This window comes from Emydura macquarii, unplaced genomic scaffold (genome assembly GCF_026122565.2).
Source record: "Emydura macquarii macquarii isolate MOO-44397 ecotype Brisbane River unplaced genomic scaffold, CSIRO-AGI_Emac_v2 contig_1119, whole genome shotgun sequence".
Classification (NCBI taxonomy): domain Eukaryota; kingdom Metazoa; phylum Chordata; order Testudines; family Chelidae; genus Emydura; species Emydura macquarii.
This window is the reverse complement of record NW_027131256.1, coordinates 21125075-21153048: the sequence shown is the minus strand read 5'-3', so window position 1 is coordinate 21153048 and position 27974 is coordinate 21125075. Positions and strand designations below refer to the sequence as shown.

The window sequence follows — 27974 nt, the reverse complement described above, 5'->3', positions numbered from 1 at the left end:
CTCAGGTCATCTTTTGCACTGAGCTGCTAGCGAAAGAGGGGTACTCACAGCACGTATCTGACAGAGGTGTTCCAGTCAGGCCGAGGTGGGCTGGGAAACAGTGGCTTTTTATATTTATTTTTTTTTGGAGTGAATTTAATGCTGGTGAAATATACTAGATTAGAGGCCTTTACTCTCCAAGGCTGTCACTTATCCACTGCATGGACCCAGCAAGCGGAGCAACTCTAGATCCCCTGCCACTGATCTGCCCATGTCTGACCTCTGCCCTCGAGTGACCACTATCTGATAAGGGAGGGGAGTCCAATCTCCAGGGCCCACTTGGATATGATTGCCAACAACAATGCCAACTTGTGCCAACTGGAGTTGTGATTATTGAGATGAAGACTCCTTTCCCCTGAGAACTGGATTAAGACCCACCAACTCATCTCTCATAGGTCATTCATGAGGAAGTAGCTGGTAATGACTTTTGGCCGCTAGCCACTGACTGTTGCACCAGAATCAGCCAACAGAAGATGAAAGTTGGTCTTGTGGCCAAGGCACTGGACTAGGACTTGAGAGATCTGGGTGCAGGTCTCAGCTCTGCCACAGACCTCCTGTGTGACCGTGGGCAAATCCCATAGGCTGAGATTTTCAAAGTCACAGCTGGCAATTTAGATGCCTTATTTTCATTAAAGTTAACAGGAATTCGATGTCCAAATCCCTCTGAAAATCTCAGCCTTGATCTCTCAGTATTGCAACACTCCAACTGTAAAAATGGGGACAGTACTTTCCTTATGCACAGGCATTTTGCAAGGATAAATTAATATTATGAAGGCTTCAGAAACTACTATTACAGGAGGAAGGCAACACAGGCACCTCTGCAGGTAGTGAGACAAAAAAGCTCCAGTCCCAGTTCCCTGAGCCGTCCAGTCTGTTTCCTGTCACTTTCTTATTTTGCCACTTAAAGGTAACAATGAAAATGCACATTTTCACGGATTCAGAGCACGTGACACTGAACAGCAGCACACAGTCCCATTCCCCCCATGCCGTCCAAGCATTCAGTCCGTCTCTTCTGCCTTCAGATTATTATGGTCAGCATCCATTGGTTCAACATCTCCAACCCCTTTCAAATCCAACCACAGCTCTTTTCCTTTCCTTTGATAGATTGATTCCTTGCGGGTCTGCCTGATCTTGGCGTACAAGCAGAGGAAAACAGCAATCAGGCTAAGGAATAGAATCAGGGGGTAGATTAGGATGAAGTGGAGCAGTGATGGAGATGAACACACCCTGGAAGAAACTGTTGACTCTGCAAAAAACAGAAAACAATTGAACACAGCAGCTATTTCTACTCACCCCTTCTGCTGTTCAATATTCACAGTGCTCATGGGTGATTACAGCCAATAGCCCAGTGGTTATGGCACACACCTGCACAAGACATGGGAGAACTACATTCATGTCCCTGCTTTTCCTTAGTCAGATCAGGGGCTTGAATGTAGGTCTCCCACAACACAGCTCAACCAAGCGGATGAGTCCCTATTGCCCTCCCATGTCCTTTGCAATAAAGTTTCAGGTTTGGCAAATCAGCAGTTTCCAATGACCTGCATAACACAGGCCATAGAAATGTCATCTGGGGCCTGCGTTACCATAGATGATCACAATGGTCCCTTCAGTGTATTCTAAGTATCTTGAAATTTGTTTGTTTCCTTTAGTTTCCCCCTTAATCTTATAAGCACCCAGGCATGTTGCTATTGGGTAGTTCAGGAGTTTTGGGCTGTATCTATGGGTGTTTTGACCTAGGATTGTTCTTGAAGTGACTAGCCTGGAAGCCAGTGTGGTCTAGAGGGTTAGACAGGACCTAGGAGTCAAGTAACCTGATGTTTAATCTTGGTTCTGACACTGGCTTTCTGTGCTTCACTGGGAAAATAATGTTATCACTCTGAGGCTCAGTTCTCCCATCTGTAAAATGAGAGAGAGAAATTTACCCTACCTCATAAAAATAAAAATACCATGTGAGAATCCTTCTGGCCAGGGAGTGTTAGCAGAGGGACTAGAATTTAAGATACCCTGGCTCATTCTTCTAGATCACTTGCCCTCTGGGATGGCGTCCTCACTAGGATACACATTTTTCAAGTGAGTGGCACTTGAAAGTTCATGTGCTTTGCTGTGAAAAATATCCAGTCTCTTGGAATTTTGTGGAAATCATAATATTGAGGATGCAAAACTAATTGGCAAAAATATACATGCAAATTCCATGAGAAATTTTCAGCAAGTACAATTTCACCCAGCAATAATAAGGATTAATAAATAATACTGACACAGGAAGAGCTAGTGACAGAGACATCGCAGTACAACAGCAAGCTAGCATCCAGTTATGAGGATGACAGATCCTACCCACAGATGGGTGATGCATTTTAGAAATCTTCAGCACCTCCCTAAACACACTGCATATGTTTGAAATCTTTGGTTCTGGGTATTCAGTTTCATTGCTGCAGAATCCCTGAATTTTATCCAAGCCTCGAACACCCCAATTTACCCCCAAAGGATGGTAATATTCTTGGCCTCATTGGAAACAGGACAGGACAGGAAATGTCACCAAGAAAGTCTGTTCCCAGGAGATTTCCAAGGTTTTGGGTTTTTTTTTGCAGTCTCTAGAGGTTCAGAAGAACATCCAAGACTTTATCCAAATTGAATGAAAGCCCTGGTCTTTCAGAGTTTTTCCAAAAATCAGAACCTAACAAGAACACAGTTTCAAGCTGCAAGATTCAGATCAGGACTGTGAGGGCCTGATTTCGCAAAACATTGAGCGCTTGGTCCCAGTTCAGCAAAGCACTTAAGCATGGGAATAGTCACTTTGAAGTCAGTGGGGTTGTTCACATGCTTAAAGCTCAGCACGTGCCTAAGTGCTTTGCTGGATCGGAGTCAGCGCTCAGCACCTTGTAGGCCCAAACCCTAAACCCACCCCCTCCAGAGTTTGAGGTCCCTAGCCCCTGGGTTTGGCCCACTGGAGAGCTAAGGGACAGCTGAGCGACTGCGTTTAGATTCCCCCCCTAGTAAATTCCAGACCATTCAGTTCTAGGATTTGGTTTGGGCCCCATCTTCAATCTTTACCCTACAGGGCTGGAGGCAAGGGAGAAGCTTTGGCAGCGCTTAGACAGGTGCTCATTCGTTACCTGCTGGAAGAATCAGCACAGTGATGTTCCCTGAGTGCCGCTCACTCCTCTTATCCCAGCGGCGCCCAGGGCCGAATACCCATATCTCCCCATGGCACTGGAAGTCACCGCTGTCAGACACTTCAGGCCTCAGCAGCGTCAGTCTGTACTGCATCTCCCCAGGCCTCTCAAACCGCAGCCTGTTCCTGGCGCCAGCGGTACCATACTGAAACAGAGAGCTGTGGTTCACACTGAATAACATTTCTTTGCCTGCCCCGGTCATTCTCCACCAGCTGACAGAGAAGGCAGTGCTGCTGGTGCTGGGCGATCCCGAGGAGAGGTTGCAGTCTAGGTGGAGGTCCCCCTGGTTCTCCTGCAGCACAGCTGCCGAGCCTGCAATGTGCACCTGCAGGTCATCTCCTATCACCACAAGGAGAGAGAAGAGAGGCTTCAGGAAACTATGTTGCTGTTGTTGTAGAACAAAAACAACTTGAATGATCTTTTCTGTGGGTAGGCCTGCCTCCCTCCTTTTCTGTCCTCTGGAGTTCCCTGCATACCAACCAGCAGTACTCCATGCACTTCTGGCCCTATGTCCTCAACATAGCTCTGCCCCTGTACTTTGATCCTTCCCCGCAGCAGGCTATTCCTGATAGTGCACCTGAACCCTAAATTGCAGTAGTCCCTGCTATTCCATCATGCTCCCTGTTCCTGACCCTGCAGCACCCCTCAAATCCCAACTCTGCGTCCCCAGTAGAGCTCTGCCATTGCCCCTCACCCCCGGCTGCGCAGGATCGTTTCAGAGAGGCAGCAGATGTTTGCTGGAGATGGGTAATGCAGGGGAACCGGGAACGGGGGGAGCCTGACCTGGCGGCAGCGCGGTGAGCCGTGTGTACCCCGACAGTTCCGATGCCCGTTCAACCCAAGCACCGCTGCCGTCCTGCTGCCACTCCTGCACCTGGCACCAATACACCCCGGCATCGCCCAGCTCCACGCTCCGCAGCGTCAGACTGAAGTCACCGAAGGATGGGCGGCGAAGGTGCAGCCTGCCCCCCTTCCCTGCCTCAGCGTACTCCACCATGCCACTGGCGTGCATTTTCATCAGGGTTTTCATCCCAGAGTGCTCCAGACCATGGAACCAGATGGCAGAGAAGAGAGAGGCTGGTTGGGAGGGACCCTGCAAGAGGCAGCTCATGGTCACGTCCTCATTCTCGGTGGCTGTGATGCTGTGGTTGGTTTTTTCAACATGTAGCTTGTTTTCTGGGGTGGGAGGCAAGCAGAAAAGGCCTTCATTCAGGGACTCCCTTCCACAGCTCAAAGAGATATGCATAGGCTTGTTCTAATGTGCAGAGAGGCTGAGGAGAGTGTCCATACAACACGTGGGGGAGGGGGTTGGATGGCCTGTTTGAGACCCGGAATCACATTATTGTCAGGGTTGATGGGAAGTCATGTGACCTGCTCCTGTGCGAGGCGCTCGGTGCTCCTTCAACTGCATGTCCTAACTCCCACCCCTACTGCTTAGTCATGGTTCCAGCCCCCACCTCCCTCGCCTCACCTGCTCACTTGGGCATGTGGCCCCCCCGCACCACAATGTTCACAGACTGTACCAGCTTCCTCATCACTCACTCAGAGCTCCAGCCCGCAGCACAGGACAGGCTGAGGGTGTGATGGGGGCTGGAAGAAGCAATCCCCAAAGGACCATTCCAGCCTTCATAATTGATTGAGGAAGGCCTCCCGCCACAGCTGTGTCAAGCATGAACTCCGTGCAGCTGGGAATCCAGCCTTTGTTTCTTATGGACATACATATTGTGATAGGGGAAAGCCAATCTCACGCTACAGGGATCCCTTCTGGGCCAGCATATTTACCTGAAAGCTTGAACTCCAGCATAGTCTTTCCTGATTCCTTCTTCCCAAGTTTGTACCAGCCACTGTCTGCTGTCCAGAGCCACTCCTCTACCAGGCAGTAATACCTGCCGCGGTCACCATGATTCACAGACAGAATACGCAGCTGGAAGAGGTCGCTGGAGACCCTCTCACTGTGGAATTTAGATTTCTGCATAGGAGAGCTGAACTCTGCCCCATATTCCAGGATGTTGCTGTAGTTCGTGCTCACGATTTGCAGTGGGGCTGCATCAGCTGGAGAGGGTGGTAGGAAGTACCAGGTAACGGCTAACTGAGCATCCTTCTGGGTCAGTGATGTGATTCTGCATTTGATTTCTGTGTCTGTGCTGCCAGAGATCTCCAGGGATCTGTCTTCTGTGTCTACTCTTAGCTTGCTCTCTAAATCAAGAGGGAGAAAAAGTAACTATGGTAGCTACCAGTACTAGACACTAGAAAGGGATATGTTTCCTGAAATGATGACATCAGAAGCCCGCACTGGTCTTTAGGACAGAGGCTAGAGGGAACAAGTCTGAAATTACACATAAAAGACTGTGATATTTCGTAAGCCTGAACATTCTGAAAGACGCCAGGCCCAGATTCCAATCTACTATCTTTTAGAATACTTGCAATGTTCCTGTAATTTTTTTTTTTAAATCTTTGAACATGCTTTTCCTCGCAAATCCCCCATGAGCAACTCCACAACAACAAAGCTCTGTGTCCAACTCAGCCTTCACAAGCAACCCTACAAGAACAAACAGGGGCACACATGTTCAAGCACTCAGAAGCAATCCCACAGCAAACCAATCTGCACAGACCTACCCATCCGACAACTGCTAAAGGAAAACACCAGTGAGAATCACAGACATCAGAGATAAAAGAGCTCTATGTTCACGGTCAAGTGATGTGCCTGACTTGTAGCACCTCCAGCTGGCCAAGTGTGGCTCTGCAACGCCCTGCCTCTGTTCTTTCAGTCAATTACCCAGACCAGATTAGTTCAAACATATACCACCTTTGTGGGGTCTAGTTATTAACTCATTCTACAGAGGGTAACTTCTTTAGTCACTTAAGTGCATACCCACTCTGGGTCCATATAAGAGTCCTGAGGGCAGTTTTCTTCCCTCTTCAGGAGGCCCAAGCCCTCCTCTCGGAGCTGCCTTGTACTTCAGACTCTCTCTTTATCCTTAAGACAGGAGCCACAGCCAGCATCTCCTCCAACTGGCCCTTTTCCCAATCAGTCCATTCACCCTTAGGCTAGGTGAGTTCAGATGCACACCTTTTCCCCCTGATGTCTCACCTGTTCTGAGGGTAGAAACAGAACATGTACGGTCATCTTCCCAGAGCTTGTCCTGATTCGCTGAGAAAGAGCAGAGCCCTGCCTCGCCCACTTTGTAAAGCTCCTGGTCTCAGGCCCTTAAAGAAACCACAGCCTGCATTTTCCCCAAGCCTTAACTATTGTCCCGGGACCATCTTTCTTCTCCCAACAGTTAGCTCTGCCTTCCACAGGTCTTCGTCTACTCTAAATAGTCCCAGAACTGAAGGGTCACACCACTGAGGAGGTGCTGATTGACAACTAAAGTCCTGGCTACCCTTAAGGGGACAGTTACCCTGTTACAGTCACCCAGCCATCTCCCTGCCCAGTCAGGATTGTTCCTTTCCAGGCACATTTCCAGTACTTTAATAATGCTACTACAGTCCTTGCCTTGGGAGACTGGTCTGCTAGCTCACTGACTGGAAGTTTCTCCAGAAAGTCAATCCTTTACTTTTAGTCATACCCTTGTGTACCATCCCAAACAATTCATCTACCTCCTTGATGTTTATTCCCTTCACTCAGTGGGAGGTGCCCCCGCTCCCCAGCAGCATTCCTGGCCTGGGACTGATGCCACGAGCCAATAATGGAGGAAGGACACACAGGGAACGAAGATCCCATCGGTGCCTGTCCTCTTCAGTGGAGCAACAGGGTGGGCAGGAGAAGATGCCAGGAGATTTAGTTTGGAGCTGTGGCAGTGGGTGACTATTGGGCAAGAAGACAGCTGGTGAAGGTGGTGGGGGGTGAAGGGCGGGACATTCAGCGCTGAGACTGCCTTGCCCTTCTCCTCCTACAGAACTTGTTCCATGGGCACTTCCGTCTCCCACACCTTTCGCCACCAGACTTGTACACAAATTAAAAACAAAAGGTGCAGCTTTGGAAACTGACCAACGAGGGCCTTTCATCTCAAACAAACTAAAGAGCTTCCATGGGTTTCACCACCACTTCCTGCCTCATCTGTCTGCCTTGGTTAATAACTAGAAGTCTGGGAATGGATGCCTGAATGTCCCTAGTCGTTTTACCTGGTAATTGTTCAATTAAGTGCTGAATGGCTTGAATGCCAACAAAAGAAACATCCTAATCCCGCTTCAGTTCTGCACCCATCTCCCACTGGAATGATACTGGGGTGTACCCTGCAAATTCAGTCTCTGTTTATGGGGTTTAGTTCTGATTGTGTCACCTGTTGCTAATTCAATTGGGAAGGCAATAAAAAGCATCTGAACACGCAGTCTCTCACATAGTTTTCCCATACCACATGCACATGTACCCCACACCCCTACACCTTGCTTTCTAAGAGACTGTTTATTTTAGATGGGGAGACTAGCCATGAAGCAGAGAGATTATTTCTTTGGGGACTTGTCTCCTTCCCTTCTTTCCCTTCTCAGGCTCTCATTCACCATCTTAGATAGTGGGTGCTAAGGATGTAGAGGAACGATCCAGTCTAGATGCTGCAGGTGTGGATGGGTTGGAGTGGGGAGCTGCTGCTGCCTTACGGTTTGGATCTGATAGTCATTTCAGGGTGGGGTAGAGGAGCTGGCAAGGGAGAATCTGAGATGGTTCCTGCACCCTGTCCTAGAGGCCCCCCCTTACTCACACAGTCAACTGGGACAGCTGTACTCTTTGCTGGCCACTGTGGCAGAGAGGGCTAAACGGCACTGCCATATACTGAGCATACAGAGGACTGGGGAGGACAGAAATCAACTCTGGGGTCTTTAATCCCAGGTATGGTGGCATAGGGGAGCTCAGGTATGCAGAAGAGTTTGCCTGTGCAGATGTAGATGAGGTGCATGGCATTCAACATGTCCTGCCACCCTGGGAACAGGACAACTTTACATGCACACACTTCAGTGAAAGTCAGAAATGGGTCATCAAGGAAATATTAATTCATTAGGTGAGAATTATGGCCCTGATTCTGTGAGGTACAGTATGTCCTCAGCTCCCACTGATTTTATTGGGAGATGTGGGAGCTTGGCACCTCCTCTCTATTCCTCTGGAGCAAGACCCTTGGCCTCAAGGGCTGTTTCCTGACCCTACATCCTCCCTTCCTTCCCCACCTCCCTGAAGGATCCTCTGATATGACTCTCTTCATCTGGTGCCCCCACAGCCTATCTTCTCCCAGGGGTCCATCACAAATAGCATTCAGAGCCCTTCCCCCCTCATTTCCTCTTTCCTTTGGGTCTCCCCTCAGCACCCCCCATTCTTTCTTAAAACCTCGGGGGCATTCCCTGTCCCCAGAGGTCCTCTCACATATGCCAGAACTTCATGTTTCCCCTTCTCTTCTTTCTTCCTTCCTGGAGCTCCTCTGCATGTCTGTCTATGCCCCAGAGACCCTCCCATTCCCCCCATCCCCATGGCGTACCTCCCCCTTTATACCCAGGTGCTGCAGCCCCTCAATTCTCCAGCCAAAGAGGAGTGTCTCCTTTCAGAGCCCATCCTTGCCACGCCTCAACTCAGCCAATGCAGACACCCTCCCTAACTCCTCTTGGGGGTTGTGTGGTGCCTCTGCCTCCCTCTCAGATCTGCCAGCCAAGTCTCTCTCTCCCTTTATCCCGGTCTTCCTTTCTCTATTCGATGTGTCTGCGTCCCTCCAACTCCATGTCTTATTTTCTATTTCTCACTCCTCCTCCCCCCACCAAATCCCATTGGAGACATTAGCACACGTCGCTCTCAAATTGAAAGCGCAATCCAAATGCCACAACGCTGGGATTGGCCTCATAAATGTTTCAGGAAGATAAAAGTGGCATGTTTCACAGGCTGCCATGTCAGCGAGAGAACAACAGTGAGGATTTGGGTCCTACTGTGACAAGAATCACGAAGGGGTGATGGAAAGGAACAAGGCAGCTGCTTCAAATGGGGTGGCAGGATGTTTTGCTGCTCTGTATTTCACAGCAAATGACAACTGTGCTTTGCAGGTACAACGTGCTGTGAACGCAGAGATGGACGGTTCTAGGGGCAGGCGAGCAGGGCAGCTGCGCTGGGCACTAACTTCCAGGGGGAGCTTTTTTCCCCCCTCCACTCTGAATGGCTGACCATTTTCACTCTGCTGATTGTCTGGCTGTGTTTGTGTTTGACTTTTTTGGCTCGGCTGCTGGTGAGGGCCAGGGATGGGGGAGTTGCCAAAAACATTTTCCACCCTGGGCGGCAAATTGGCTAGGGCTGCTCCTGTGTGAATGCATGGAATGGCTGGGCGGCGAAGGGTCACCCGCTTTAGTCGTCTGTCCTTCTGCCATGCACCCCTCTGACTGTTCCCCATCAAATCCCTTAGGCTATGCAGAGCTGAGCAGGGTCAGGACTTGGATTTTACTTCATTTCTTTATTTCTCCATCCTTAAAAATGCACCCATCAGAGCCAGCTCCGGGTATTAGCATAAATCCAGTGCAGCACAGATTACCTCATCATAACTAAAAACAGATTCAATCCCAGAGCCTAACTGACTAAGTATAACTGAAGTGTAACCTGCCCTCAGCCCAGATCCAGGAGTCTGATTCTGTGCCCTGAAGACCAACAAATCTGTCTGACTAAAAGTGGAAGGAAATTCCAGGGTTAAGAAGCACCCACTGAGAATACCTCATCACCAGGCTTTTAAATCCAGGCTTGAGCACCAGCTGATCTCAGTTCTTATGGCAGAGCAGAGGGAAGGTGTTGCTTCCTCAGGCAGCTAGAACCCAGACCGTAGGACTTTCAAAATTATGCAAGTGTCAATGGCATGAGAACGCCTGAATATCAGAGGAAGTGGTGTGGTGGCTTAATACTGGGCACTCTTCTCTTTTAGTCAGTACTGAACTAATCACCCTAATCACAGAGGAGTAGTAATGTGCTGCTGGAGGTGCCATTTCTCAGATGAGACAAAAGGCCGTGATATCACTTGTGGTCATTAAAGATACTGGGCTTCCTTATAAGAATACGGCTATGAGTTCCAGACCCCTAGCCTAGTTATACAATTACATACTGATTCCCTCCACTTTCAAAGGGTTACACTATTCTTCTTCATTTCTTTTCCTGAAAGGCTGTGGCTTTTGTATTCTGCTGGTCAGAGTGTTGTGCCCCCACTATGTCTGATCCACAGAAGATACACATCCATTACCATTCTCAGCTTGAGAGGAAGACTCTTTAGCTTAAATTACAGCAACTCATGGTTTAGCAGTGAAGGACCCTGTTCAATCCCCTGTGGTGGCTGCCATAACAGCAGTCTGATAAGAGTGGGCTCAGCTGAGATTCAAACTGCTTGTGGGCTTCAGACAGTTGGAATAATCTTCTTCTAGACGGCAGCTTTGAATGTAGTAGGCAGCTGCCTGTCACCCACGCCAGAGGGGATGCCATTGCAGTAGGGGTGAATTGATTGTAGCATACAATTTGCAATGCACTCTGCAACCTTTGGAGACAAAGACCTATAGAAACGTCAGTAATTTTAAATGAAAGTTTAACATGCATCACACTCTGACACAGATTCAGGGTAACCTACATGGGAGCATCCTGGGACTCCAGACAAACTCACGAAAACTGTGACCTTCCCAAAAAAGTCAGGATGGGTTGTTAGCCCTAGCTAGCATTATGCTAACTTGCCCAGCTGAGTATCTCATTTTAATGTAAGTGGTTTGGCAGTCTCCTCTCAGAAAAGTTCCAGAGAAACCGAAGCTGTGTTGGAGCGCACGAGGAGAATGTGCATGGGCTTCTGCCAACAAAGGACACTTGATTCTCATGAGAGAAATGTCTGTTGCGTCTCCTCTAAAGCTCATCCCCAAGATGAAGCAGAGCACTTGCTAATGCCCCACCCCTTTCGCTTTAAGGCTTCTGTCTCTCATGACCACATGGCTAAAGTGGCTCTATAAAAAGCAGACAAGCTGCTTCCCTGCCATAGAAAGATGTGAAAGCAAAAATAGAACCAATTTCAATTTAATTAACTAACCAGACTCTCCCATTGAGTGTCTCTCTTTGAACTCTCCCTGCTGATGACACTCTCTCTCCTCTCCCCCCCCGCCTCTAACCCACTATGGACTACTTGGGCAAATGCTAGAAAGGAGCTTTATCCCTCTCCTCTCTGGGACAACGTTAATGTGCTTTATGGATTTAATAGATTATAAATAATTTATAAATAAATTATAGATTTAAACTTTGAAGCAATAGGTATTGGCCACTCTAGGGAGGTAGGATGCTGAACTGTCAGGGCCTGAATCAGAGATGGAAGTAAATCTGTTATTTTATAACCTAGCCTCCTTCTGCAAAGGAAGGATTGTTTCTTACTTGACATTTTCTAGGGGGTTTTGCCCAGTCTCCATTTAAAGTGTCCCAAAAAACGGGGCTCCCAACTGACAAAATTACATAGCCTAGTAGATTTCATTGTCAAAGTTTTTCCTGATTTGCAGCCTAATTTTTCTGTTACTCAATTTCATCCCTTTATGCCTAGGTGACTTTCCCTTCCCTGACTCCTGTGCCACCCTCTCCGGTACTTACAGACACCAGATAGTCATAGGCTTCTGATCCCTTTCTTAGCAAAACAGTACACAGCTAGCTTTCAGATCAATCCTTCCATCCCCCTGATCATTTGTTTTGCTCTTCTCTCAGCTGCAGTGTCTTTCTAATACTGCAGTGTCCAGGACACAATACAACATCCCTGCTACACGACCATTGCTGCTACATGACCAAGATACATCTGCATAAGTAACCTATAACCTTCCACTGGCTTTTCTGGCTGCCATTTTAGATTACAAATTTAAGTTTGCTGTTCACTATCATCCCTTGTTCCCCTTCAGTATTACTGCCTCCCAGGGTCCTCCTGCTCACTGAAAATCTATATTCCAGATGCAAACCAGAGAGTCATGACAGCTAAATCCTTAAGGAAGGGAAAGCTGCAGCAATCAGTGATGGACCCATAGGGAGCCATATCAGTGGAGCTGAACGGGGGAGGACATATTAAATATATGCTACAGCAAGTCCAGCACTTACAAGCATGGAAAGCTCAAGATTTCAGTTCATGGGACTGCATTCCCTAAAAGGCAAAGCCCAGGTCTACACTAAAAAGTTAGGTCGACCTAGCTATGTGGCTGAGGAATGGGAAAAATCCATACCCCCGAGTGACATAGTTAAGCTGACCTAAGGCTCAGTGTAGACAGTGCTAGGTTGACCAAAGAAGTCTTCCATCAACCTAGCGACCAGCTCTCAGGGAGGTGGCTTAACTACAGTGATGGGAGAACCCTTTCTGTCTCTGTAGTGCATGTCTAACACTGAAGCGCTTCAGCGCCACAGCTGAAATGCTGCAGCTGTGCTGCTGTAGCAGTTTAAGTGTAGACATAGCCGTCAGATAAGTGAGAAAATTGGAAATATCTAATGCAAAAAAGACTTTACGATTTTTCATGAACAGAACTGGTACTAGAAAATCCCCATGGCAACAGGGCCACAGTCCTAGGCTTGGGCCTCATTGGCTTAGTGCAGTGTTTCTCAACCTTTTAGGTAGCAAGTACCCCCTAATTTCTGAAAATTTTAATAAGTACCCCAACACTCAATTTTCCACTCTGAGAAATACAACCTTTTTCCCCCTTTACCGCTGGACGACTGTATTTCTCGTAAAGCAGGAGAGTTGTGAGTTCTGCAGCGCTGTGTGGCTGTGGCAGATCACAAAACCCCTGCTGTTTCTCCCCTCCTTCCTCTTCCCCTTCCTCCATATAGGAGCAAAGGCCAACACCAGCCAATCACTATGGCCTGATGGCGGGGTCACGTGGTGTTCTCCTCACACAGGTGGGAACTTGTGAGGTCTAAGCAGGCACAAGCGGCCCACCAGAGTGGATAATAGCACTCCACATGGCCATCCCTAGGGGGTGCGGGCTTGGGGCAAATCACACTGTGTGGGGCACCTGTCTCCCAGCTGGGAGCTGGGAGCTGGGACCGGTCGGGAAGCAGGTGGCTGCCACCTGGCTTCCCCAGAAGTCCATGGATGCTGCTCACCTCCCTTCACTGGGTTTTTCGCCACGTACCTCCTGCCTGTCTCTCACATACTCCTGGGGGTACGCGTACCACAGGTTGAGAAACTATGGCTTAGGGGATCAGGCCTTGACAGTCACTAAGTACTCTCAAGGGGCCAGATAATCAGCTGCTGTAAACTGATGTATCTCTATCCATTTCAATGGAGCTACACTGGCCAGCTGAGGATCTGCGCAAGGACTTAAATTCACTAACAACATTCCATGATCCCATATGAGGAATTTCAGTCCGTGACTCCCTACAGATACTGGGAGACTCTCGAGAGGCATGGAGACTGAGTATAGATCCCTATCAAAGTCCTGGTTATTCACAGAGAATCAGATACCCACATGCTGTACCCCAAACTGCAGCATCTTTTCCATGATGTACCACACCTCAGGGGATCCTTCCCACCCATTGGAGTCAGAAGGATAACAAGTAGCAGAAACAAACCCCACCTCACCCCCCCAGCTGCTTTGACACACAGGCCATGACACCTCCCAAATAAGTTATACTGGCCTCTAGTGTGTATAGGCAGGTGAGAATAGAAGAATGTGTTGAGGATACATTGGACAAGGGCAGACTGGAAATAAGGAATGGAACTTTTTACATCCAAGGCACTGGCTCCCGTCCAACCCAGGGCAATAGTGACTAAAAGTCACTATCATATGGTAGCCATTCAAGGGTCTAGCACATAAACGTAGTCTGGAAGGAACCTCACTAGGTCATCTAGTCAGGTCCCCTGCACTGAGGCAGGACTAAGTATTACCTAGTGAAATAAAGAGGTGTCTGTGTCTCAGAACCTCCTCCACTGGCCCCATTTTATGATAGTCTGAGCAGAGAAGCAAAAGATTGCATAGGCCATGGACTGAATCCCCTTTTGCCCCAGAGGTTAGGGTTAAAGCCCATCGGCAAGCCTGTGGCAGGGAGGGAATCTTCAACAGCCATTCCCCATGGATCCATTCTATGGATAAACAGAGGCTGCACGCACCAGCACTAAGTTCACTTCAAAACCATGTGTAACAGCCACACTGGATGAGACAGAATTAACACACACAGCACCTGCAGCTGTGGCCTTGGTGCATGATCTAGACCGGTGGGGTGCGAGCAGTTTTAGGATCATGGAGACAAAGTAACTGCTAATTACATTCTTTTTGGATTTCTGCAAATCACACAGCAATAAGGAGCTGCTGAGAAAAGCGTTTGCTGCCACTCACCTGGTGGAGTGACCTTTATCGCCACAACATTAGACATCACAGCAGCCGCAGCTGCCACAGCTGGATGTCCTGCATGCTGGGAGCTTCTCCTCCAGAACTCCACCTCACACCTGTACCTCCCCGCATCCTGCTCTGTGGCACTGTGGATTAGGAGTTGGGAGGCAGATGCAGATTTTGTGACTCTGGTCTTCCTCTGAAAGTGTGATGGGGCAGCCCCCCACTCAATGGTGCCACTGGGCATGATCTTGACGAGCTGTTGATAGCCAGTAGGCCCGGTGCTGGGCTGGAATTGCCAAGTTATCGATACTGGCACTTTGGTGATAACATAGCTGGCCGGGACCTGGCAGAACAGTTCAAAATCCTGAGTAAATTTGATATCTGCTGTTCGGCTTATCAGGGTGGCGCTCACATTCGAACCTGTCAACAAGGAAGCACACCATTGGTACTGTGTTTGTAAGGTTATAAACAGAGATGGACAATCATTCTACCTGCTTTTAACCCTTCACATGCAGCACTGTCCCCCCAGACCTGGGGCTGTTCACACATTGACTGGCTGATTTAAGGTTTAGTTGTTTATTTTACAAGTGAACTTTGTGCTCATGATACTGGGGAATTAATAGCGCTGTCTTGATCATTATTCGGGGAAGTGTCGACCCAGCTTTCCCTGCCATTCCACAGCTCTGATAACACACCTTGCTCCTACCTTACCCCTCAATGCTATTTCAGGCTGGGCTGCCCCACTCGGTCAGTGTGCCCCCATCACTTGGAGCCCCCCAGCCTATTCCGGATCATACAAACATTGCCAAAACAACTCAATCCTGATTAAAGTCATCCCCTGCTCTTTCATTTCTGTGCCCCTCAGTTTTGCTAATGCATCTCGCTCCTGATGCGCATCCTGCTATTCCATTCCTGATCCCACGCACAGCTCTCGCGTTGTGCCTAAATCCTGAACTGCAGCATCTCCTGCGATTCCAGACTTGGGCCTGGTCTACACTTATAACTTATACTGGCACAGCCATGGGGAACAGGATGTGAAAAACCACATCCCGTAGTGACAGAGCTACACCAACAAACCCCCAGCATAGACACAGCTATGTCAACAGAGGAAGGCTCCTGTCAGCATAGCTACCATAATTCAGGGAGACAGTGTTCCTGTGCCAGCAGAATAACTCCATCTGTCATTGTACACTGCGTCTACACTCTGCACAGGCTCTCTAGTGTAGACACAGTCTTGGGTTCCCAATACAGCTCTGCCAATACCATACCTCAATCCTGCCCTGCAGCACTTAGTGTGGGATTCCACCACAGCTCTACTAATGGAAGGGTCTGTTTTGGAATAATGACTAGTGCTTCATTTTGCCAAGCACACTTTTCCCACTGATCACTTGCAGTATTTATTTACTTATTTATGTATTTATTTCAATGGCCCTTCCAGCGCAATGGGTGCCTATCCCATACATTAAAACTTCCAACATGGACAGAAAGAAAAGGTGCCTAAATAGATCTACTTCAAGCCACACCCTCCTAAATAGCCAAAAGGGGGCAGGGGGAGGAAAGGGGCTTGGAACTTTTGCTTGGAAAAGTTAACAAAGTTAGGCTCTGGGGGTGCAAAGAGTGTTCCAAAAATCAAGGATCCCTGACTGACAACTCTTATAGTACAACTCAGCAAGACCTTTTGTTCATTTTCATTTCCGTGAACAATTGTGGCAATAGACGAATCATTTCATGTTTCAAGATGCTGAGGACTCAAAAGGGTTCCTGCAATGGGTAACTGGCATTTACATAGTGCCTGACAGTCAGGGATCTCAAAGCACTTTACCAGTTTTCACTGATAACTTCTCAAAACAGCCTGCATGGCAGACAGGCAGGTTGTATTCCCTCCATTTTACAGGTGGGGAAACAGGCACCCAGCTGTTAAGTGATTTCTCTAAGGTCACATAGTAAGTCAATGACAGAGCTTAGAACAGAACCCTGATCTCTTGCTTCCCAGGCATATGTTTTAACCAGTAGACCACACTACCTATGACAGCATATCATCCAACTGTAATGTAAGGAAGGGATTCTATCAACTTACCAAGAGGGCTAATGGCTACTGATGTTTCCTGTGCCTGTTTCCAGCTCCTGTCCATGGACCACTCTGTCACTTCACATTTGTAAGACCCTCCATCATTGGTGGCTGAAGTGTTGTAGATGGCCAGGGTGAATGTGGTGGAATTCACCTTCTCTAGTCTGAGGTCCCTATTAGCGCTGCGTTCCTGGTAGGAGGTGCCTGGCCTCAGCACGCCATCCCGTTCCATCTCAACGATGTGCTCCGGTTGGTCTCCGCTCTTTCGCAGATGCCACCAATTCACAGAGAGTGGGTTTGTTGCTTCGCTCACCTCACAGTGAAGGATCAAGGTGTCTCCTTCCATTATTTGCCTTTCGCTGAGCACAGACACTCGCATGTGGCTTTCTGTGAACAACAACCCACCATTACTGCAAGAGAAAAGTCCTTTCCAAGATAGTGAGATGTATTCTTACGTTAAACAGTCTCAAGGTAAATCTCAACATAACGGGTAGGGGGAATTGTCCTGAATTTGGAACCATCTATTCAGTAACATGAAGCACATTTCTTTCCTCCAGTGGTATTCCCAGAGCCATCACATTAGGGGATGTTTCAATGAATGCAACATACTCAACTCGCAGACTCTGACTTTCACTCTGTCTGCTGCACTGAGACAGGTGAATTCCTGGCTCCAGGCATTGACAGGGAAGCTTAGAATCCTTGGCCCTTCCCTCACACCTTTGGCTCCAGTGTGGACAAAACTTCTGTCAGCTCTTCACACTTGATTCAGATGCATTTAACTTTCCCTCTAAAGGTTTTTTTGTTTGTTTGTTTGGTTTTTTTTTAAAGTCATAGGAAGAGTTATGACAAATATATTAAAGAAAACAAATTGTTCTCTTCAGGTTCTTGTACTGTGCTCATTACCATGGTATCTGAGCACCTGTGGGCATTAAACAGAATCTTTGAGCTGCAGAGACACCAAAGGATGAGGCAGAATAAAGGGTGTGTCCCAAGCGCAGCTGGATGGTCAAAGCAAAGCAAAGCAGTCGGATAACTAATCTCACTTAGCACAGTTGCAAAATCCACACAGCATCATTGCATGAACAAAGCCAAGTAATACAGAAACAGTAAGAATTCTTCCAACTTAGTCATTTTTGCAGACTCCTGATCTATATGTGCATGGCCTTCATTGTTAATTATCATTTGTGTTCCAGTAGTACCTAGAAGCCCCAACCAAGACAGGGGCTTCATTGTACTAGGCAATGTGCACGCATGCACGATAAGAGAGTCCCTGCCCCAAAGAGCTTCCAATCTAAATAGGCAGATGCAGGGTGGGAGGAGAGTAGTATTATTGTCCCCATTTTACAGATGGGTAACTGAAGGACAGAGAGATTAAGTGACTTGCTTAAGGTCAATGTGGCAGAGCTGGGAATTGAATCAAGATCTCCTGAGCCCCAGTCCAACGCTTTACCCACCCATGATAGTTTATTCACAGATATACCATGGTGATGGTTGTCTGTTTTTGCAAAGCTGGGTAGAACAGCATGCCATGGTAGGACATGTCATTGGGAATGTCAGTAAAGCTCATTTAGCCATCCCGTCCTTAAAAAAAATATACTGCAGTATTCTAAAGTAATAGCCCCAAATGTGGCAGTATTAATACTGGAAGCTGTCAGCCTCCGGATCATTACCATCATAGGCTGTTGTAGCCAATGCTTAAAGTGGTCTGAAAAAAGTGTGTGTGTGTGTTGGGGGATGTCTCAATCTGGGAGCAGCACCTATTGTAAAACAGTGCTTAAAGTACATCCTTCAATAACCTGGCTTAACTAACTTTTTTTTTTTTTTTTTGGGGGGGGGGGGGAGAGATGGGGACTCTGCACCCCCCATAGCCTTGCACATTTTAAGCACTGGTTGTACCATGTCTTTATCAGGGTAGCTTCAAAAAGGCAATAAGTAGGGACCCCTGCTGAAATTGAGAATGACCCTACCAAATGCAGGATCTCAGTCACTGTGTGCACACAGGCAGCCTCGTCAGGAGTAGTGGTGGGAACTGCAAGAGGGCTTGTATGAGAGAGGAAAAAGACTCTTATGCCTACTGAAGAGAGGAAGCAGTTCATCAGGGAACTCCATGGGGGTGGGTGACCCTGTAAATTGGTTCAGACTCTGAATTAGAGGCTCACACTCAGGCCGTCCCTAGGAAGATGCAGGGCCCGGAGCAAATCACACTGTTCAGGCCCCCTGCTCGCCTCCCGCTCAGTCCAGCATGGGGATCCCGAAAGTACAGGGCCTGGGGTGGTTGCCCTGATTCGCCCTACCTTAGAGATGGCTCTGCTCACACTCCCCTTGCTGCTTATCGCAGTAGAAGCACTGCATGTGCGCCAGAGTGAATACTTTGGTTTCTGTCACTGTACCAAGCACTACAGCACACCTGCCCTTTTGGGGGGACAAATGACAATGGAATCCACACCAGGGACCTTTTTCAGATTTCACTTGGAAGAAAAGGCATTCGAGTTTACTGACCTATTGGCTTCACGTTGACATCAATGCCTGATGATGTCTTGGACTGGATGGTGGAAAAGCCTGTGGAAGCCTTCTCCATCTCTGAAACTGTACAGCTGTATGTGCCTTTATCTTTCAGCCCCACCTGGTATACTTTGAAGATATACATCTCATTGCTTTTCTTCATCATTTGGAACTGTCCCAAGGCAGCTCTCTCTTCATACTCCTTCTTCAAGGCCAATACCCCATGTGGGTCTATCCTGGCTATTTCTACTTCTTTGAAGAGCCAAACCACTTGGAACCATCGGTTCTGGCTATTCTGGGCTTTCACCGAGCAATCTACCTGCAAGGGCTTCCCTTCAGCAAGCGAACTTTCAACAGCAGCAATATTAGCATGGAAATCTCGGTCTGTGGAAAAACAAAAGTAAGGTAAGTGTGTGTCAAGAGGCCCTGTTCAATTTTCCCTTCCTAGCTTCATTAGAGTCAGGAGGCACCTCTATCTAATGGGTCCTCTGGGCCATTTCCTTTGGATATGAGTCTGCTTTCTTGGAGGGCAAAGTATTTTTAGGTCTAATACAACATGGTCTGTAACTTCCACCGTTGCTGAGTCATCTTCCAGGAATTCTTAGAACTGAAACAAAGCCCAAAGGTGATTCAGAACAAGATTTAACAGAAACCGATCACTGCTGAGTGAGTGGGGCATATGGTCCATACTAAACTCCCTTGCATGGAAGTCTTGAAATCAATGAGTTCCAGAGGGGTAGCCGTGTTAGTCTGTTTTTAGCAAAACAGCGAGAGTTCTGTGGCACCTTAAAGACTAACAGATTTATTTGGGCATAAGATTTCGTGGGCAGGAAACCACTTCGTCAGATGCAATGCAAACATGAAATCAGTGAGAATTCTGCATAAAAATCAAACACAGACCATAACTCTGTCTTTACACTGGTCACATATTTACCCGACCATTGCTTTGACAATGCCTAGCTCTAAGGGAAATACCATACACTCTTGTCCAATGGTAAAAATACAATAACTCCTGAGATTTACAGCTGCTTTAATTATTTATTGCAAAGAAGTTATCCTAGGATTTTAAATGTTTGGTTCACAGACAATTAAAGAGGAAACATCCTGATTTCTGCAAATATGCTTGGTATTCCCAAATATTGGCTGAATCGTTTATAGGAACAATGAGATCAAGAGGTCTCCAAGTTCAAACAATGGTGTAAAGTGTCAGATACCTTAGTGATGAGTGTAATATATTAATCTAACTAGAATAGAATTCCCTGCCTATAGGGAGTTTCCAAACTCTTTACTTTGACTAATCCCTATTCATAAATCATAGCATGTGATTGGTAACCAAAGTTACACGGTATTGTTTCTGCTTCCTGATTGGATGATGAAATTTAAAAACAGGAGAATAATGAAAAGCAAATAAGCTTGTTTGCATGGGAACATTCATATGAACTGCAGCTGTTCTCCAAACAATGGTGCACACAAAAACCTAGGGATGTAAATGAGGGGTACAAACTTTGTCAAACCAGCCAGCCATTCCAAATTAAAATCAATGTTCATGAAGAGAGTTTTTGAAGCGTTTGACTGGTGTCCATCATGACATCTTGTCCACAGGCAGCCCACCGCTCAATAAACTCTTTGAACCATTTAGCTCAGTGGTTTTCTACCTGCGGTCCATGGCAAGTGATTTGCAAAAGCTGGCTATTACCACAGAACAGTGGTTTTCAACCTGTGATCTGTGGACCCCAGGGGGTCCACAGACTATGTCTATGACTTCCAAAGGGGTCTGCACCTCCATTCAAAAATTTTTACGGGTCTGCAAATGGAAAAAAAGGCTGAAAACCACTCCTTTGGCTATTTATTTATTTGGCTTCCTGTTCTGAACAAGTGTCTTTACTAGGCACCAGCTTCCTTTACCACACTCTCTAAAATCTGATCTTTCCCCTCCACCCAAGCCATTAACTTTAGCCCAAACCATGGTCATTTCTCTCCTCCACCATCAACACTCTCCTTTCCTCTAGCCACCTTACATTGCAAATCAGTCCCCTTTTCCAAAATATTTCTATGATCACTTTGCTTGTGTGCCATTCCCACTGCATCATTTCCTGGGTCAAACTCCTTCATGCATTCCCCAGCAAGCTCCAGTTCCTTGTCCTCATCTTCAAGGGGCTGCATCTTCCACTCACCTCCTTTCTCACTCCTTTAGCTTCCCCACCCCAGGCCTAGCCTTCTACCTTTGCTCCCGTCTCACCTTCCTCCATGCTACCTCTGTGCTTGCTATAAACCCCTTCATCTTGGGCACTGATGCCTCAATGCTGTAACCTGCTGCAGTCAATGGGAGTATTACCACTGTCTTTAATGGGTGCAGGATTAGGCCTGCAATAAAGATCATCCTCCCTCCATTCAGATCCCTCCCCTAAACACACACTTTCCAGAGGCCCTTCAGTGATAGTCCCCCAGAGAAAAGAAATCCACGTAATGAAATCTATTCACCACTTGGAGATGAGACCTTCATCTGCTCATCCAGCAGCTTATGCCTCTGAACTGTAACAGCCATCTAATTTAGATTGAAGTCCCCTGGGGGAGGGACTATGTTTCCCTCTAGTTCAAAGCTAATCATAGAAGATGAGGGTTGGAAGGGACCTCAGGAGGTCATCTAGTCCAACCCCTGCTCAAAGCAGGACCAACCCCAATTAAATCATCCCAGCTAGGGCTTTGTCAAGCCGGGCCTTAAAGATCTCTAAGGATGGACAGTGACAGTACTCTAATAAGGGTTTTCTTCACAGAGCCCAGTGAGGAGATAAAGGCAAAATGGTTCCGATTTTTGGAAAGGTTATTTGGAAAGATGTGTTTATTTTATTAGTTATCAATGATAATATAAGCTAGGCACTTCCATCAGTGCACCCTCAGAACAGAACACAAGACTGCTGGGTCATTGTAGTCAGGTTCCAATGAGAAATAGTTTATGAAGAGTTAATAAACGATTAACAGATGTGTTAATAAATGGTTATTTCTTACAGAATCCACTGCCCTCAGCTAGGTGGCTCATAACCAACTATAACACATTCTGCTGACATGCTAATAACCATCTGTAACATACTAATGCCTGTAACATGCTTATAACAGCATCTATTACTCATTCATTAGCTGTCTATAAATGATACCGTGATATGAAGTGTTGACTGGCTGCTGTACGTTTCAGTCTTTGAAGGCCACTGGTGAAAGTAACTTGTAAGTCTCAGGACATTGTTTTCTGTATATTGCAACGAAGGGCATGTGTACACTGCAATAAAACACCCACCCCTGTTCATTGGCTCTGCCTTGTGGGGCCCAACTTGCACAATTGCAGTGTAGACATTCAGGCTCAGCTGCCGAGTCAGTGGACATGGGCCAACTGTGGATGTTTTTTTGCAGTGTAGGCATATCCTAAGCTCCTAAGTCCTGATCTACACTAGGAATTTACTTTTGGCATAGCTACATCTCTCAGGGGTGGGAGAGCGTCTCCTGCTAACATAGCACTGTCCACACAAGCGCTTATGCTGGCAAAAATGATGTCGCTGAAGGGGTGTGTTTTTTCACACCCCTGAGCAACAGATGTTTTGCCAGCATAGGTGCTAGCGTAGACAAGGCCTAAAATGCTACGGCGGCACAGCTGCTGCAGCACAACATTTCAAGTGTAGACGAGCCATAAGGCAATTGCCTGTGCTGCGGCAGCTAGCATTTTGAGGCAGAGCAAGCACACAACTGTGCTCTCTTCCGCCGAGACTTCAGTTCTGTCATGGTTTGCTCTCTCTCAATCTCAACTAAAGCCAGTCAGACAAAGCCATAATGGCTGAAACACCAAGGTTCAACTGGGGACCTCCAGAGCTAAATGCATGAGCTGCTCCAGCTTGAGCTGAAGATTGCAAGCTGTGGCTGTCAAAACTCCTTCATGGGCACAGAGTGGGACCTGTAATACACTCACCAATGGGTTATAACAGCCGGTGGTTACTGAGTGTTCAGGCAAATATTAAGGACTCTTGAATCCAGCCTCATTTTCCTCCCACCACTAAGTGAAGAAGCAGATCAGGAGGCTCACCCCTCACTTTCACGTGTATCTGGGAAGGTGTCGGTTTTGCCAACTCTCAACATTTTATGAGAAGTCTCACGCTATTTGATGTTTTTCTTAAATCCTCAGCTCCTGGAGTCAGGTGATTATATGAGAATCTCAGCTTTCATTTTAAAAAGTTTCTAGCCCTCACGCTTGCAGAGAAAAGCAAGAAAACCTGAACCCTACAGACTCAGGTGCCCAAAGGCAAATAAGAACACAAAGTTTGTTTTAAAAATCTTACAATTTTTTAAATGATCTTAAAATTTGTCAGGGATTAACTCATGATTTTTGAATACTTGGGGTAGGCAATATTGAGCCGTCCCTCCCGTTCCCCCAAGAACTTCTGATCATCAAACACAGGATTTTTTTGCATCTGGAGTGATTCTGTCCCTGTCTGGAGCACCTGCCAGTCCAATGTGAGAGGACCGAGAGCTCCAGAATTCTCAATCATGTTAATGCTGTTGTGTAAAGTCTCATTTTGTGCAGTGACTTAATGACCTGGTGGGTGAAGAGGCTTTAGAGACACATAACAGGTCTGGGTGTCATTACCACAAAGGCATCTTTGTATAAAGGGAAAGCTCATGAGTTAGGATCCCTCTTTGGCCCCTCAGATGGGAACAGAGCCATTTTATGACAGTGCGCATCACTGATGGGCTGTGGGCATCTTACCTCGGCTTCCGACAATCAACGATGTATTTTCTGTTTGTTTCCGAGCTATGTCTTTCCAAGTCCCATCAGGGTCCTGAATCCACTCAACTGCCTCACAGTACACTTGGCCCTGGTCAGAGGCCTGCACTCTGTCAATAGACAACTTGTACGTGGTGTTCCCAACCTTGTCCAGCCGGACATCAGACAAAAATCTCTGTGTGTAGGAGGAGCCCGGAGTCAAGACGAAATCCTTGGACAGGGAAAGGATCATCATGGCCTGGCCCTCTCCTGCTCCCTGGAGATGGTACCAGGCAACAGAAAGATGGGTGTGTTGAGCCGTGGATTTTGACACCTCGCAGGTGAGCTCTAGCGGATCTCCTTCCACTCGGGTGAGAACCTGCGGTGTCATGGTGGCCAAGACGGTGTCGGGGATCACTAAACACAATGAAAACACAGCCGTGCTGGTCAGAGGTGGAAAAACACTCTGCCTAGACATAGATACCTTCCTTGTCAGCCACACCCGCCCGGCACAGGGGGATTTCACTCTGTGGCATTAACAGCTTTTACTGCTGGTTACAGCTGATACATAAAGGGGCTCAGCACCTTGGTGGCCAGCAAAGGACACACTCTGTCTTGCACCCTCTTTGGTCAAGCTGGGGCAGTGTTAAGTGACTCCAAAGAGAATCAGGCGCAGGCCAAAGAATGGGCTGATATACGACGTGGATAAAGGGGAAACCAGAGACCTCTCCAACGTTACCATACAGCATCTCTCTCCGGGAAATGCTGCACCACCATTTACATGAGAAAGTTTAGAATAAGTCACTTTCCTTTGCTTCTCCCATCCAGTCACGTTTCCCCCTCCTAGCTCTCCCCCCCTTCCCAAGGGCCTCCCTTAGCGTGGTCACCCTTTCCTGAATGTCAGTGTGCATTCTGAGTGTGTCAGGGTGACCCCGGGTCCTATAGGCCTGGCCTAAAGGATGCCAAGGGTCAGTTTTCAGGGCCTGTCAATTTGTACCCATGGAGATATTTTGGTGTGTGCTGCCAGAACTAGGGGTTGAGGAAATGGGGTGTGGAGAGCACTGCTCCCCTTCTCTCCCCCTTTTCTAGCTTGGAGAAGCTCAGCTTGAAGTGAGGATTCACCAGGAAAGGAACATGAAGTGGGAGCAGCTGGAGGGGTTTGTGACTAGCTGAGGAAATTCTGGGGACCCCGTCCTTTCCACCACCGGGTGGAGCAGCAGCAAAAACACCAAGACAGGGAAGAAGGGAAGGCCCAGCTATGAAGGCCCTATTCCCCTCCTCTCCCAATACCACATCATCTGCTCCTTCCTTCCAAGAGGGAAGACAGTCACCTGTACCCACCAGCAACCTCTCACTCTGAGGAGGGAGATGGTGGTGGTGGAGGGGGGGTGGGGGGAAGGACAACCATATGTCATCTCTGTACTTTTTAGACCCTGCCCTTCACAGGCCTCTCCCTTCACTAAATGGGATGCTGACATATGGGGTTTCACTGCCATCATGGGACCCACCACAGTTGGAAAGTGTCGAAGAAAAGCAAAGCAAAAGCTGAACCATCATACCTTGCCACCCGCATCCAGCGGCAAAGAGCAGCCCACGAGGTGGCTGAATGGCACGTGTGAGCCTAGCAGCCTTCTCTAGCTCATACCTGAGAGGTTCATCTTGGCGCTGTAGCTCCCGAAGTACCTCTCGTCGGTGGTGGGTGTGTGACACTCATACTCGCCGGCATCCCGGTCCTGGAGCTCCTTGATGTGCAACAGGGCAGCGTCCCCTTGTACCCTCTCTATGTAGATCTCCCCACTCCGCACACGCTGGGTATAGCTGGCATACGGGAAGGAGGGATCCATGGTGCTGATAATCTGCACTTCTCGCTCGGGTGCTGAAGGCAAATAAATGGACCACTGGAAATTCTGCTCCGAGGGCCCCTGGAAGCCACTGACATTGCACCAGATGGTGATATGATAACCTCTCGCCCGGTAAAGACGTCCTTCTTGAACCAGCACTACTCTCTGGCCAACACAGAGTCCTGCTTATAAATAATAAAACAGCAGTGGTGTTAAATGGTTATCATGTACAGCAATGCAACTTCTTCTAGAGGCACATCCCAAAAGAGGGGATTTAAAAATATGTGGAATCTGAGTTGTAGAAGCGTGGCACTTGCAGTCACAGGCTTAATTCACTTGTGCAGTTACCACAATTGTGAGGAGCAAATCATATAACAGTGCCAATGTCGTTTCCATATGCTGATACCCAGTTGGCACATACAGCTGCAGTAACTGCATGTTCACACTGAGACACGAACATTTGAAGGATGAGCATCCTTTTAAGAACTATACTGCCCTCCTGGGCTCTGCTTAGACTTCCGTTGGGAGGGAAGGGGAGGGCAGAGCACCATGGTGTTGAAATGTACACGCCACATTTTTAAAAGACAGAGTGGAGCCAGTTGCAACAAAGAGGATAACAGGGTTCAGTAAAGAGTCCTGTGAAGAAGTTAAGAGAACTGAGCATGATTAGCCTGTAGATAACACAGCTGGGGTGAGCGGAGAGCAGAACTGCCCATCGGTATGACAAGGGATGGGAGAAAGAGGGCAGAGAAAACCAATCTCACAAGTCAGAATGGGCAGAAGAGGAACTGATGGGTGGCGAGTGCAGTGGGGGATAAAGCTGGTTTGCCATTAGAAAAACAGCTATAAGAACACATCGGGTGATGAGACGGGCCAAAGGAGGCTGCATCAGACCAGGTAAGTAAGGACATCTCAGCAGAGGTGAATAGCCTGCAAGAGCGGTTCACCCCTTAGCCGTATGGCCCATCCCCTTCTGTCTGCATGTGGCCTGAATGGAATGGGAAAGGGAAGCAACAGAGTCTACTCAGCTTGCATTTTTCCTACCCTCATTACAAGTAGAGTAAAAGAACTTTCTCTGAGAACTCCACTTTTTATTTAAGAGTCCAAAAGAGGGCTTTGTCTGTACAGGGACATTGACCAGAACAGCCATTCTAGAATAGCACCCTGTGTGGACACTATTCCAGAAAAAGAGTGCCTTCTTCTGATTGAACTTTGGAAGTGGATTACGCTAACCCAGAGAAAGGCATTCACATTCTGGAATACTGTATCTACATGGAGAGTTATGCCAGTGGAACTATAGCCCTTATATTCATCCCCTGCACTATACTGGAATAGCTTCTCTTGGAGATAAGCCCTCAGTATCCTGAGTAAGTACAAAACATAGCAACATCAGCAAAAGGGCCAACAACAGCAGGTGCAGCTTCCTAGGGAGGCTGTGGGTTAAATCAGGTTGGGATGGAGATTCTGGTGCAATGTACAGGTCCAGGGTAAGCTAATCATAAATAGGGGTACACAGCAAGGTCATGTAACGTGCACCTGTCAGGCATTCAGTGGTTGTACAAAATGGACCAAATCCCACCCCACCGAAACAGAGGGGAGTTTTTGCCATTTATGTTATGTTGGAGAGATAAATTATTATTGTTATTAATCGTATTAATCAAGGGCCAACTAAGAACAAAGCGCCATTGAGCCAGACATTGTAAGGCAGAGTGATAGGGGGCCCTGCCCTGGAGCGCTTACAGTCCGAGTAGCCGAGACAGCCCCAGGCTGTCCCACACAAGCAGGGTGAATGATGGGATGGGCAGCAAATGTCACGTCAGTGCCACAATTTTTTGGTTTTATTCGGCTGGGAGGGGCTCAGGTAAATGGAAAGAAAAGGGAAGGGAGCGGGGACATTGGGGAGATCAGGAGTAGCTCAGGGAGGGGAGCGTGGCAAGGAGAAGCAACTCAAAGGAGAGTGACAGAAAGCAGTCCCACCTGTCCCATGCCACAGTGCACTCAGGAGCCCTACAGGCCATGCTGAGTCACAGAGGGGTGGGGGGAAGCTCTGTCTATTACTGAGCCCTAGCATTCATTGCCAGCTGCAGTGGCCAGTGCGACAGAGAACCCAAGGGGCAGATCCCTCTCCCTGAGGAGAGCCAAAGGAGCGGGTGGCTTTGACAAAGAAATCTGCGAAGGGGGCTGGATGGCTTGCATGTCTAAGCCCTCCTTTTGGCCTCTGCCTGCCCTCCTCCCCCTTTCCTGCAAGAGCTGACCGGAGAGGAAAGCCAACAACATGTTCCATGACACTCACCAAGGATGAAGAGCAGAGAAGCCACTGAGCTCTGGATGGACCCCAT

General features: G+C 47.8%; 1 protein-coding gene across 1 annotated transcript; it reads right to left on the bottom strand.

Annotated features, from left to right (window-relative positions):
• Positions 1-295: 295 nt before the first annotated feature.
• On the bottom strand, positions 296-27974 carry CD101 (CD101 molecule). The gene is made up of 9 exons (XM_067546419.1): positions 27929-27974; positions 25440-25817; positions 23798-24211; positions 19048-19434; positions 16558-16935; positions 14484-14900; positions 4992-5405; positions 3993-4385; positions 296-1285 (listed from the first exon to the last, which is right to left on the bottom strand). The coding sequence occupies exons 1-9, from the start codon at positions 27972-27974 to the stop codon at positions 1038-1040; spliced, it is 3075 nt and encodes a 1024-aa protein (XP_067402520.1). The 3' UTR covers positions 296-1037.

Excerpts from the sequence above, each read along its gene's own strand:
- CD101 (XM_067546419.1), bottom strand. The coding sequence starts at position 27,974 with ATGGGGTCCATCCAGAGCTCAGTGGCTTCTCTGCTCTTCATCCTTG. Across the intron at positions 24,212-25,439 it reads CGCCAAGATGAACCTCTCAG|TGATCCCCGACACCGTCTTG; the intron begins GTATGAGCTAGA and ends CATTGTGTTTAG. Across the intron at positions 14,901-16,557 it reads AGTAGCCATTAGCCCTCTTG|GTTCGAATGTGAGCGCCACC; the intron begins GTAAGTTGATAG and ends CCTTGTTGACAG.